The sequence below is a fragment of the Silene latifolia genome, chromosome 6 (genome assembly GCF_048544455.1).
Source record: "Silene latifolia isolate original U9 population chromosome 6, ASM4854445v1, whole genome shotgun sequence".
Lineage (NCBI taxonomy): Eukaryota > Viridiplantae > Streptophyta > Magnoliopsida > Caryophyllales > Caryophyllaceae > Silene > Silene latifolia.
The window spans coordinates 49,442,963-49,455,389 of NC_133531.1; the positions used below are offsets into that span (position 1 = coordinate 49,442,963).

The 12,427-nt window shown below is 38.3% G+C and overlaps 2 protein-coding genes across 2 annotated transcripts; both read right to left on the reverse strand.

The window, feature by feature from the left end:
- Nucleotides 1–8,316: 8,316 nt before the first annotated feature.
- On the reverse strand, nucleotides 8,317–10,615 carry LOC141588057 (uncharacterized). Its single transcript, XM_074409514.1, has 3 exons — nucleotides 9,792–10,615; nucleotides 9,326–9,467; nucleotides 8,317–8,757 (listed from the first exon to the last, which is right to left on the reverse strand). The coding sequence occupies exons 1-3, from the start codon at nucleotides 10,613–10,615 to the stop codon at nucleotides 8,317–8,319; spliced, it is 1,407 nt and encodes a 468-aa protein (XP_074265615.1).
- Nucleotides 10,616–10,650: 35 nt separating this feature from the next.
- Nucleotides 10,651–11,244, reverse strand: LOC141588058 (uncharacterized). Its single transcript, XM_074409515.1, has one exon. It carries the CDS (start codon nucleotides 11,242–11,244, stop codon nucleotides 10,651–10,653), a length of 594 nt encoding a protein of 197 aa, XP_074265616.1.
- Between the last annotated feature and the right edge of the window lie 1,183 nt (nucleotides 11,245–12,427).

A 12,427-nucleotide genomic window follows, 5' to 3' on the forward strand; every position in this document is an offset into this window, starting at 1 on the left:
GTAATTCCTATAATAATTAAAATAAGGTAATTATAATAAGTTTCCTAATTGACCTCACATACTCTTTAATCTTACACTATAAATACCATAATAAATCTGAAAATAATTCATAAAAGAAGAAGGAAGAGATCTAAAAGAAAGAAGAGAAGAATTAAGGAAGAGAAAAGCAAAGGAATTAATTTTATTATCGCCTTAAGGTAATAGTTTAAACCGTCTCATGTATACACTTCGCTTTATTATAACTTGTTATTTAGACCACCATAGGACGTGCTTTGACCATGACTGTGACCGTGGCCCACCATGAAGTAGCCGGACCTCCGTTTGACCACCAATTACCGACGGGGCAGGGGTGTTTTTATGGGGTTTCGTGTAGGTGTTTGAGGGTGTATGTACCGTAGGTTATATGGGTTTTTGACCCTTATTGCGTGTGACCCAGACCTGACCGGGACTAGGGTTGAGACCAGGGATGAGAGTCGACCACCTTGGTGGTGTCTTGGTGGCCGGATATGGTGGTTGTTGTGGTGGTGACCGGAGATTCGCGAAAAACAGGGGATAGCGGGTTTGGAATGTTGCAGCTAGGTGGTGTCGTGGTGTATAGGGAGAGAAGGGAAAGGTGGGGCTTCTGGTGTCAGGAGGTGGCCAGGTTGCTGACGGTGGTGGCCACGGGTGGTCATGGTGGCAGTAGGGTGGTGAATTGGCGGGTTTTGTTCTTTTCGTGTTTAGAGCGTGGTTTTGGGGCCTGTTTAGGACGGTTCAGGTGATGGTTAGTGGTTGTCTGGGTGCGTCATGGTGCAGGCTAGTGGTGGCTAGGTGGAGAGGTGTCAGTGGTGGCTTGTGGAGTCGGGTTTTGGCGGGTTAAGGAAGAGGTGTCAGACACAGTTAAAACCGTGTTATATGAGGTATCGTGGGTTTTGGGTATTTGTGCGTGGGTGGTTACTTGGGTTTGGGTGTTTGGGTTTCATTAATTATAAAAGTCGGATTTTTATTTGGGTGACTCAGGTTTGTAATTGAGTCGGGTTTTTAATATCGCGGACCTTTAATAATTATGATAAATAATTAATTTGAAGAATGAATGTAATTTAAATAATAATTGATGGGAGAATTATAATATTTTGATTAGGTGACGGTTGTGAAGAAATTATAATCGGGTTTGGATAGCTTTATTATTTGGATCGCTTTGAGCTGCTTGATTTGGATTTGCTTGCCAGGTAGGATAGCTACTCAATCACTTTAATGTTTACTTGAATGATATTATCTGATTGTATTGGTTGAATTATTTGGAATTGTGATGGGATGATATATGATTGTTGGTTGGTTCTATTGAGATGATTTGATTATTGACTACCTCAGCTCGTGACTGAGATGATTTAATTATTGACAACCTCAGCTCGTGACTGAGATGATTATATTGATTATTGGATTCCTCAGCTTCGTATTTGAGATGGTAAGAAATTGTGTTGCTCAATTGTTTGCATTTTCATATCATGAGCACTTGCATTGGATACCTCAGAACTGGTTCTGCAGGACCTGTTCTGGGATGATGAGACTACCTCAACTTCGGTTGGGATGATGGGACTACCCCGGCCAGGGATTGGCGGGATGAACTGGAGCGTCGGAGGATTGATCATGAGCATACATTGCATTTGCATTTAATATTGTTCTTGTATCCATTTATTGTGGTTGTTTGACTATTCCTACTCAACCTCGTGGTTGTGAGTGTATTCGTGAATTTTTTGTGGTGAACCTTAATGGGGAGCAGATTTGTGGTACTAAAGATTAGCGACTTGGGAGCTTATGGGAATGCGTGAGGACTTGGCCAATCTACCTAGAAGTCTAGACCACATAGAAAATTTAATCACTTTATTTATTTCCGCTGCGAGTTGTAATTATTTTATATTAAGTTTTAGTTGGTTAAGTTGTAATGAACATGTAATCGCTAAGTTTTAATTTAAAGTACTTTGGTGAGTTGGACTTTGTTATTCACTACCTCGGGAAACCGAGATGGTAAATGATCCTATTTATTTGGGAATGTCTAGCTAAAGGCTCTGAATAAATGGGGGTATTACGAGTTCGATCTTGGATTGGATTGAGTATAGTAATAAAGTGGAATGGATTTAGAAACTTGGTTATATACATGGATATGAGATTCCAAGGGGTTGGAATGGAGTTAGAATCCATTGGGTATCTAACTCCATACCATAGAGGTATGAAGTTAGAACTTCATACTTGTTTCTAAGCGTTTGGTTCGATCTTGGATTTGATTGAGTATAGTAATAAGGTGGAATGGATTTAGAAACTTGGTTATATACATGGGTATGAGATTCAAAGGTGTTGGAATGGAGTTAGAATCCATTGGGTATCTAACTCCATTCCAAAACCCTCCAACAAAACACTGGAATGGATTGAATCCATTCCAATCCATTCTAAAATATGACTTTTCACATTTATTTTAGGTACCATTTTAATTAAATTGTATAGAGTTTACATAATTTTAATATGTTATTCGTAATTATGATTTCTATAAGTTATCTTAAAGCAAATAATAATATTTTATAATTTTATTTTTAAAAAGTAACATTATCTTGTTTCTAAATACATTTTTCGCTAATTTTTTTTTAGTCGAATAGTGAATCGGGCACATTTGAACACTTAATTATGCGTTGGGTCAATTTTCCAATGGTCTACTATATGATACAAAGGTTTTAGTAACTATATCAATATTTTATGATAGGTAAGTGATTATATATATAAACATTGTTTAAAACTTCAAATCCATGCATTGATGCGAGGAAGTGTTTCTTGTGTGTTGGAGGTAGGGAGGGGCTAGCAGCGGCGGTCGCTCCCGCTGATATTTGAAAATTTCGAAATTTTTAGTTAAAATTTCTGAATTTTTTTTAGGGGCTCCCTTATAATATTATCGTTTCGCCCCTGCTGAAATTTTTCGCCCCCATTAACTTAAATTTTTGGCTCCGCCACAGTGTGTAATTATTCTCTCTGAAAAGACTGCACAGGCGATGCATTAAAATATTAATCTAAGAAGGTATTCTCTCATAAATAGAGTTATTGAACATCTACCATTCTACTTGATGTCATGGATGAGATAAAGAGTACGAATATATACAATATTCAAAGTAGAGAACAGAGGGGACATTTTAGTTGCATATTACAACACCACCTAACCACTGATTATGTCATGGATGAGTTCAAGTGTAAAATAATGTGTTCCACCTATAGAAATTTATGATGTATCTATAATGTTAAAGCATGATCAACCTATTGTTTTAGAGTAATACATGCGCCAAAGTAAAAGCAGCAACTAAATTCAGTGTATTAGTTAAACAATTGTTATTTGTCATTGACAAATTACTAATTATATATCGTTAATACTTGTATCTAAAAAGTAAGGTATATTTAGATGGAGGGATTTAGAGGAAACAAAAGGGAGAGATAGTAGAGGATTTATTAGGTTTTTTGTCTAACACCACCTTTAATATATGTCACTTTGCGAAACACCATCTTCAAAAAATTTCTTGCTTTCTACTACCTTTAAAATTTTCTTTTTGTTAAACATTACTTTTTTGCTGGAGTTTGACCAAATTAAATAAATTCCGGCGTTGACAGTCATCACCTTACCCATTTTTTTCGTTTATACTCTCATCCCTCGTCTTCCCCCACTCCACCATCCTTTTAGTTTAATCACTAATTTATCAAATCTTTCATCCAAATTTGACTATTTGAATACACTATTTGGTTTCCAATCAAAAGTTCAAGTAATTTATTCCCAGAAACTGTTTTTTCTTGGTATGACAGCCTCTCGTTTTGCTATTGTCGAGTTTAGTGGCCTCTCATACTTAGTAGTGTAGGAGGAACATTTGATAAGAGGGATTCAATGTGGTTTCAAAGCTTCAATAAGCCATTTTTTGATGAAAGGTAGAACAAATGAGTTAGAAAAATATGAAGAAAGAGGATATAATGTTGAAGATAAGGAGGGAATAATTAGAGTTATAGAATACAAAGGTGAACATGGAGAGAGATTATAAAGAGAGTTGAAAAATAAGATTCCGACCAAATTCCGACCAGATTCCGGCCAATTGGTTGTGTTTTACAATTTTATTATTTTAAAGGTGCCAAAAAACATGAGATTTTTTTAAAGGTGGTGTTTTGCAAATACCTTTTTTATAAGGTGGTATTGGACAAAAAACCCGAATTTAAAATCCGGAATGGAGGGAAATGAAAGGAAAGAGATCTGCATGGAGCCATTTTCCTCTCCACTATAGAAAATAGTTGGAGGAAAATTGTATCACAAAATACACTTTTTATTTCTGTTCCTTCCCTCTCCTCTCCTTTTCCCTCATATTTTGCTATTTAAACAAGGCCTTGTTTACGCTGCAAAAATGGAGGGAAATGGAGGGGAGGGGGAAGTAAAATGGCGACTGAGAGGTCTTCCTCCAAATCATTAAGATGTTGGAGGAGAATGATTCGATAGTTAATCAACTTTCATGGTAGGGGTAGCAAGTGATACGAATAACAAAGCTTAACGAACTTTAACAAACTTGAAACTTGTCATGTGATAAGCGTGACGATCTAAGAGAAAATAACGAACACAAAAAGAGGACATTTGCTCGATCTAGACCTATAATCCGAACAATGGTGATTGATATCCAAGACCTATTGAATAACAATCGAGTTAATGTCTGAAAACGCGCCAAACAATAACCAAGTTTGGATCGAGACTCGTCGATCCGAATTCAACAATTGCAACACAAAAGTTTCTATTTTTCTTATTAAACATGACTGAATAAAAATAACAAACAATTCCTACTTAATTAGCTACCGTCTTCTTAACCAGCAAGACTCTTATTTAAAATATAAAATAAATAAAATACTAAAACTTAATCAAAACCTAACAACCAAATAAATCTAATCTTTTGAATAGTTTATTCCATCCTAACTACTGCTAATTACACAAGCTACTCGTAATTCGAACACGATTGTGTCACCACCTGTGTTCGATCCCGTGCTTGCTCTAAATTCATTAATACGCCATCAGAATCGTATCAGCAAGAACAATAGAACGTGAGACAATGGATAATTTTATGTGATTTTTGTATGTGTGAGTAATTAACAAGGTTGATGATTGTTTTTTTTTTTTTGGGGGGGGAGGAAATAACAACGAACAACAAAGCAACAAACAACAATAGCAACAATGAACAATGAACAATGCCAACCACAACGAACCACCAACAAGGATTAATGAACAAGAGAGCGTGAAGATCGATATCACGAACTCCAACACACACCAACAACCAGCAAGAAAGAACACAACAACACTCAAAGAACGAACAAACACAAAGGATATTTGCGCGAACTAGACCTGTAATTCAAACAATGGGGATTGCTTCACAAGACCTATTGCTAACAATCATTTTAATGTCTTAAACGCGTCAAATAACAACAAGGTTTTGAACAAAGCACGTCGGCCCGGGATTCACAATTGCAACGCAAGAGTTTCTGTTTCTTATTCAATAATTTCATGATGAAATAAACAATACAAACAACCCTTATATAGCACCTAAAACCGACCCAAATAGCTCTTTAAAAACATCTAAGACTTTCATGAAAACCTACCCTTATACTATTATTGTGAAACTGGGAAATAAGCTAGTTGGCATAAAATAAAATACTCGTTCTTATTCCAAAATTTATTATTCCTAATAATAACAATAAGACAACGACAAAAATTAAATTCCGAGCTGAATTAGACCTAACACAAGCCACGCTTGTTTCGAGCCCATATACGCTAGAACCGAACCCTTCCATTTGAGCTGCAACGTCAAATTCACTACCTATGCTTCTCCATTTGAGCTCGACATTTTTGGATCAAGAAACATTTTGCCTTCTTTGAAGAAAATGAAGGGATTCATTATCACTCCCGTCCAAATTCCTTCACCCTCATTTTGCTATCCAAATAATGAAAATTTTCTCCCTTCAAATTCCTCCCCTCCATTTCCTTCGAAATCCCTCTATCCAAATAAGGTTTAAGGGTATGTTTGAATATTAAAAGTGAAGGAAAATGAATGGGAGGGGGATGGAGGGGAAGGAAAAGGAGGGGAAACGGAGATGTCAACTTTTCCCTCATATCTTTCCTATGATGGAAGGATTTTGATTAGCATTAAAGGAGGGAAAATGGATTCCTCCATTTCCCTCCTACCTCGTTTATTATGCAAATAAGGGATTTTGTATTGCCCCCTTCTCCCCTCTATTTCCCTCAATCCAAAAACACCAGTGTCTTTTGTAAAAACGTTTTACAAACTATACACAAACTACCTTGATGCCCTTCTCAACCAGACATGGTAAATCTGGGAAGTGGTGATTTAGACCCATAACTCTTTACAATTGTAAAATTAAGCCCCATTACTTATACATAAAGTGCAATTTGGCCCCAATTCAAATTCTCATCAAAATCTCAATAGCTAAACCTCAATTTCTACACCAATCTAATCCTACCTTACTCAAAAGTTAATATATTATTGTTATTATCATTTAAATCGTCTTATTTTGTTACTAAATTAGATTAATTAGAGAAATACTTATGGTCATTATTTGGTATATCAATCCGTCTCATTGTAGACGGACAATATCCATCTAAAGCTGTAGACGGATAGTGGCCCTGATGTAAAACAGTATGGAAAAACGAGAATGAACAGATCGTTGAACTGTTCGTTTGAGTTTGTTAATTCTGTGATTGTGTATGTCGTGATAATTAGTAAATTTGCAGCGGAAATTGATTTGTTTGGACTGATTATTTCGTGATTAAGGATGTAACCTGGATAGTATGGTGAATTCCTAGTCCTAACCTCGCAAGGTGTCAAACGCAGATTCACGCAATCAACCTCGCAAGGAAGATCTAAAGATTAAGCTCGCAAACCTAATCAGAATAATGCTCACAAATGTAAACAATTTTATTGCTGGAAATTCGATGGTGTTTCTCTGATCATACACGGCCTAATATACTCCTAAACGAGGTCACAATTCGACCCAAACCCTAGCTTGGAAATTAAGCTATCTTTCCTTTTCCTAAACTAACTAGGAAAATTATTCCCCTTTCCTAAACTAACTAGGAAAGTAATTAAAATACTAAAAACTAGAATACAATCAGATTTAGGGTATTCTAATTTGACTAGGATTAGGAAAATCTAGCTTTCCTAACTTTATTAGAAATAGTAATTAACTAACTTATTATTCTACACGATTTAGGAAACCGTGTATCCTAATCATCCTAGGAGCCGTGATATGCAACTCCAAAGCCGTGTTATGCAGCTCCCATACCTTCCCATTTTAGCATCAACACATTACTCGATCCAAGCTCAAATCCTTTTACTAGTTGAGTTACATTTCGACTAATAAGGATCTCATTTGCTTGTTCCGAACATGCTCCTGCATCATTCTCTCCTTCTTTTTGAGAATTTGCCCTCAAATCCTCGTCTTCTAGATATGGTGATAGGTCGCCTACATTGAATGTCGCGCTCACCCCACCATATTCACTCGGCAACTCCAGCTTGTATGCGTTAGAACCATAACATTCGAGGATCTTGAATGGACCATCTGCTCGCGGCATCAACTTATTCTTCCTTTTGGACGGAAATCGTTCCTTTCTCAAATGTAACCACACAAGATCACCTTCTTTGAAAACAATTTGCTTTCGATGTTTATTAGCCTTCTCTTTGTATTTAGCATTTGCCTTCTCAATTTGAGCTCGAACTTGTTCACATACTCGGAGAAATGCAGCTTGTCTTTCTTTGGCTTCAAAACTTAACACATCTTTCTTTGGAATGGGCACTAAATCGATTGGCAGGTATGGATTCACGCCATAGACAATCTCGAATGGAGCTCGTCCTGTCGTCATTGATGGTGTACGATTATAAGCGAATTCAGCATGCGCCAATTTGATATCCCAATCCTTTGTGCTTTTACTAACCAATCCTCGCAATAGACTCCCTAGAGTACGGTTGGTTACCTCGGTCTGACCATCTGTTTGTGGATGGTGTGATGTACTGAAAAGAAGCTTAGTCCCCATCAAACGCCATAACGTTTTCCAGAAGTAACTAAGAAACTTCACATCTCTATCTGAAACAATAGTAAGAGGTATTCCATGTAATCGAACGATCTCTCTATAGTACAAATCAGCCACTTTAGTTGCATCATCAGTCTTGTGACACGGAATAAAATGCGCCATCTTCGAGAATCGATCAACTACCACCATAATCGAGTCCTTACCCCTCTGAGTTCTCGGCAAACCATGGATAAAATCCATGCTTACCTCATTCCATGGCTGTACATGCAGTGCGGGGGAGGTGTATACAAGCCCTTGGTGAACGTGCTTTTAGCCTTTTGACATACCACGCATTTCGCCACAATCTCTTGCACGTCCTTATTCATTCTCGGCCAGTAGAAGTGCTCACTTAGGATGTCACTCGTCTTATTAACTCCAAAGTGTCCAGCAATAGCCCCGCCATGAGCTTCTCGTACCAACAACTCCCTAATCGACCCATTCGGAATGCATAGCCGATTACCCTTGAAGAGATAGCCATCCTGAACAGTATACAAACCTGTCGGATCAATGATTTCCTTTGAAAATTCTGGATCAGACTTGTACAGTTCCTTGATATGTTCGAAACCAAGAATCCTTGCATCCAACTCAATCAACAATGAATGCCTTCGTGATAATGCATCAGCCACGATATTAGAACTTCCCGTCTTATATTTTGAAGAAAACGTGAATGATTGCAAGAATTCTACCCATTTGGCATGTCTTTGATTTAACTTTTTCTTTGTCCATGGATGTGTTTAAGAGCCTCGTGATCGAATGTAAAATAAACGGCTTTGGACGTGAGATAATGACTCCAATGATCCAATGCTCTCACGATTGCATAAAACTCCTTGTCATAGGTTGAATAGTTCAACCTTGCACCGTTTAATTTCTCATTTGAAATATGCAATAGGCCTCTTTTCTTGTATTAACACGGCACCAATCCCAACACCACTTGCATCACACTCGACTTCAAACAATTTATTAAAATCAGGTAGTGCTAAAACAGGTCCGGAGCATAGCTTGCGTTTTACTTCTTCAAACGCCTTTTGGGCGCTGTTAGTCCACACGAACTCTCCCTTCTTGGTTAGCTCTGTAATTGGAGCCACAATCGAGCTAAAACCCTGGATGAACCGTCTATAAAATGATGCTAAACCATGAAAGCTTCGCACCTCTGTAGTTGATTTCGGGCGGCCAGGCTTGAATAGCATCGACCTTGGATGGGTCCATACTTACCCCGTCTTTTCCCACAATATAACCAAGAAAGACAACACTTGAGACCATAAAAGTACATTTTTCCAACTTACCATAAAGCTTCTGATCTCGCAAAACTTCAAACACCGCTCGCAAATGTCGTTTGTGCGACTCTTCATCTTTGCTATAAATCAGGATGTCGTCAAGATAGACCACCACAAATTTGTTAAGGAACGGCCTTAACACTTCATTCATCAACCTCATAAACGAACTAGGAGCATTGCACAATCCAAACGGCATCACAAGCCATTCATATAACCCTTGCTTCGTTTTAAACGCGGTCTTCCACTCATCCCCTTCTCGAATCCTCATTTGATGGTAGCCACTCCTCAAATCCAGTTTAGAAAAGACACTCGAACCAGAAAGTTCGTCAAGCATATCATCAAGTCTTGGCATAGGAAAGCGATATTTGATTGTAATGTTATTTACCGCTCTACTATCAATGCACATTCTCCAAGTCCCTTCCTTCTTTGGTACTAATAACGCAGGCACCGCACATGGACTTAAGCTCTCTTGAACATATCCCCTATCTATCAATTCTTGGACTTGTCTCTGTAACTCCTTTGCTTCCTCCGGATTACAACGATAGGCCGGCTTATTAGGCAATGCCGCCCCTGGAATCAGATCTATTTGGTGTTCAATACCACGTAAAGGAGGTAACCCATCCGGTAATTCATCCGGAAACACATCCCGGAACTCTTCTAACAACTCCTGTACCTCACGGTCATCACACACACCAACGGACCCCAATTCACGAACCAACAGCACATAAGTTCGTTCTCCACGAGCTAAAGCTTCCTCAACCTCCCGAGCCTCCATAAACATACTCCCCTTCTTTGTTTTGGACTCTTTAATCTTATTAGGTGACATAGGTTTCAGATTATATCTCACATTACCCTTCATCACGCTATACACATTAGCTCTCCCGTCATGTTCAACCTTTCTATCGAATTGCCAAGGCCTACCCAATAGAATGTGGCATGCATTCATAGGAATTATATCGCACCACACCTCATCAGCATAGGGTCCTAAACTCAACGAAACTAAGGCCTGTTTCTTAACTTGGATCCCATTCTCCCCATTCAGCCAATGTAATTTATATGGTTTAACTCGGTCTTTAGTTTGCAATTTCAGTTCATCAACAAGGTCCCTCGCTACTACATTAGCACATGATCCACTATCAATAATAAGATTGCAAATTTTACGGTTTACCTTGCACCGAGTATGGAAGATTTGCTCCCGTTGTTCATTCTCAGCTGAACCCGTTTCCATATGTAAATTACGCAGCACTAAACACTCCTCTTCACTCAATGGATCCAAATCGTAGACTTTTCCTTCACCATCAGTTTCAACATTCCCTTGAACTGTTTCTTCTTCAGCGTGACAAATACGGGGATCATATCACATAATTCTTGAGCTGTTAGGGCTCGTTTCTGAGGACATTCGTTTGCTATATGCCCATAGCCTTGACACTTGAAGCAACGCCTCAAAGAACCCCCCTTTGGCTCGGCAACACCCTTTCCTTTGTCCTTGGGTTCTTCTTTCGGGATTTCTTTAGCCTTGCTAGGAGCTGGCCTGGAATATGAGTTGGTTCCCGAACTTTGTCCCTTGGAATAAGCATAAGGTTTACGTGCCTTATCATGTTTTTCAAATTTTAACGCCAATCTGCAAACATCACTAAACCCGTCATAATTCTGGATTTCTACCTTTGTTGCAATCGCGGGTGTTAGGCCCTTGATGAATCTCGCCACTCTTAGCTCTTCTTTCTCCTCAAGATCGCACACGATTGACATCTTTTCGAATTCTTTGATGTAATCAGTCACGGACATGCTTCCTTGCTCTAAAGATTGGAGCTTTAAGTAGTTATCTTGCTCATAATCCCTTGGCAGGAATCGCCTCATCAAGTGCTTCTTTAATTTGATCCAAGATTCGATCTTGTCTTTGCCTTCCTTTCTCTCTCTGCTTTTTTTGATTTTCGTACCATAAAGATGCATACTTTGTAAGCTTTAAGATTGCAACTTTAAATTGCTTCTTGTCATCGTATTCTTTATATTCGAAAACCCTCTCAGCTTGTCTTACCCAATCCAGAAATTTTTCCGGATCCATCTCGCCATCAAAGTCTGGAATATCGAGTTTTAAACCCCGATCATCATCGTTCTTATTTTTTGACTTCCTCTTTGGCTGCTCGTCCTCTTCTTCAGATTCGGATGGGGTGTCCGATTCTTTTTTCTTCTCTTTAGCCTTCAACATGCTTGCTATATTTTTTAACACATAAGCCATCTGAGCCATCTCCAACTTCAGCTCGTTATGACCATCTTCCCATGTTTTCGGACCTTCTTCACCGTCTTTAACCATGATTAGCAACGTCCCAAGACAGATCTATTAAGGAATAAATCTGAACTTAGCTCTGGTAACCAATTTGATGTAAAACAGTATGGAAAAACGAGAATGAACAGATCGTTGAACTGTTCGTTTGAGTTTGTTAATTCTGTGATTGTGTATGTCGTGATAATTAGTAAATTTGCAGCGGAAATTGATTTGTTTGGACTGATTATTTCGTGATTAAGGATGTAACCTGGATAGTATGGTGAATTCCTAGTCCTAACCTCGCAAGGTGTCAAACGCAGATTCACGCAATCAACCTCGCAAGGAAGATCTAAAGATTAAGCTCGCAAACCTAATCGGAATAATGCTCACAAATGTAAACAGTTTTATTGCTGGAAATTCGATGGTGTTTCTCCGATCATACACGGCCTAATATACTCCTAAACGAGGTCACAATTCGACCCAAACCCTAGCTTGGAAATTAAGCTATCTTTCCTTTTCCTAAACTAACTAGGAAAATTATTCCCCTTTCCTAAACTAACTAGGAAAGTAATTAAAATACTAAAAACTAGAATACAATCAGATTTAGGGTATTCTAATTTGACTAGGATTATGAAAATCTAGCTTTCCTAACTTTATTAGAAATAGTAATTAACTAACTTATTATTCTACACGATTTAGGAAACCGTGTATCCTAATCATCCTAGGAGCCGTGATATGCAACTCCAGAGCCGTGTTATGCAGCTCCCATACCTTCCC

What these genes read in the sequence shown, in the direction of transcription:
- LOC141588057 (XM_074409514.1), bottom strand. Translation starts at nt 10,615, where the DNA reads ATGGAAACGGGTTCAGCTGAGAATGAACAACGGGAGCAAATCTTCCAT. An exon ending in AAGGAAGGGACTTGGAGAAT is followed by an intron (nt 9,468 to 9,791) that starts GTGCATTGATAG and finishes CCTGATTTATAG; the next exon opens with CAAAGATGAAGAGTCGCACA. An exon ending in ATATTGTGGGAAAAGACGGG is followed by an intron (nt 8,758 to 9,325) that starts GTAAGTATGGAC and finishes TCAAAATATAAG; the next exon opens with ACGGGAAGTTCTAATATCGT.
- LOC141588058 (XM_074409515.1), bottom strand. Translation starts at nt 11,244, where the DNA reads ATGAGGCGATTCCTGCCAAGGGATTATGAGCAAGATAACTACTTAAAG.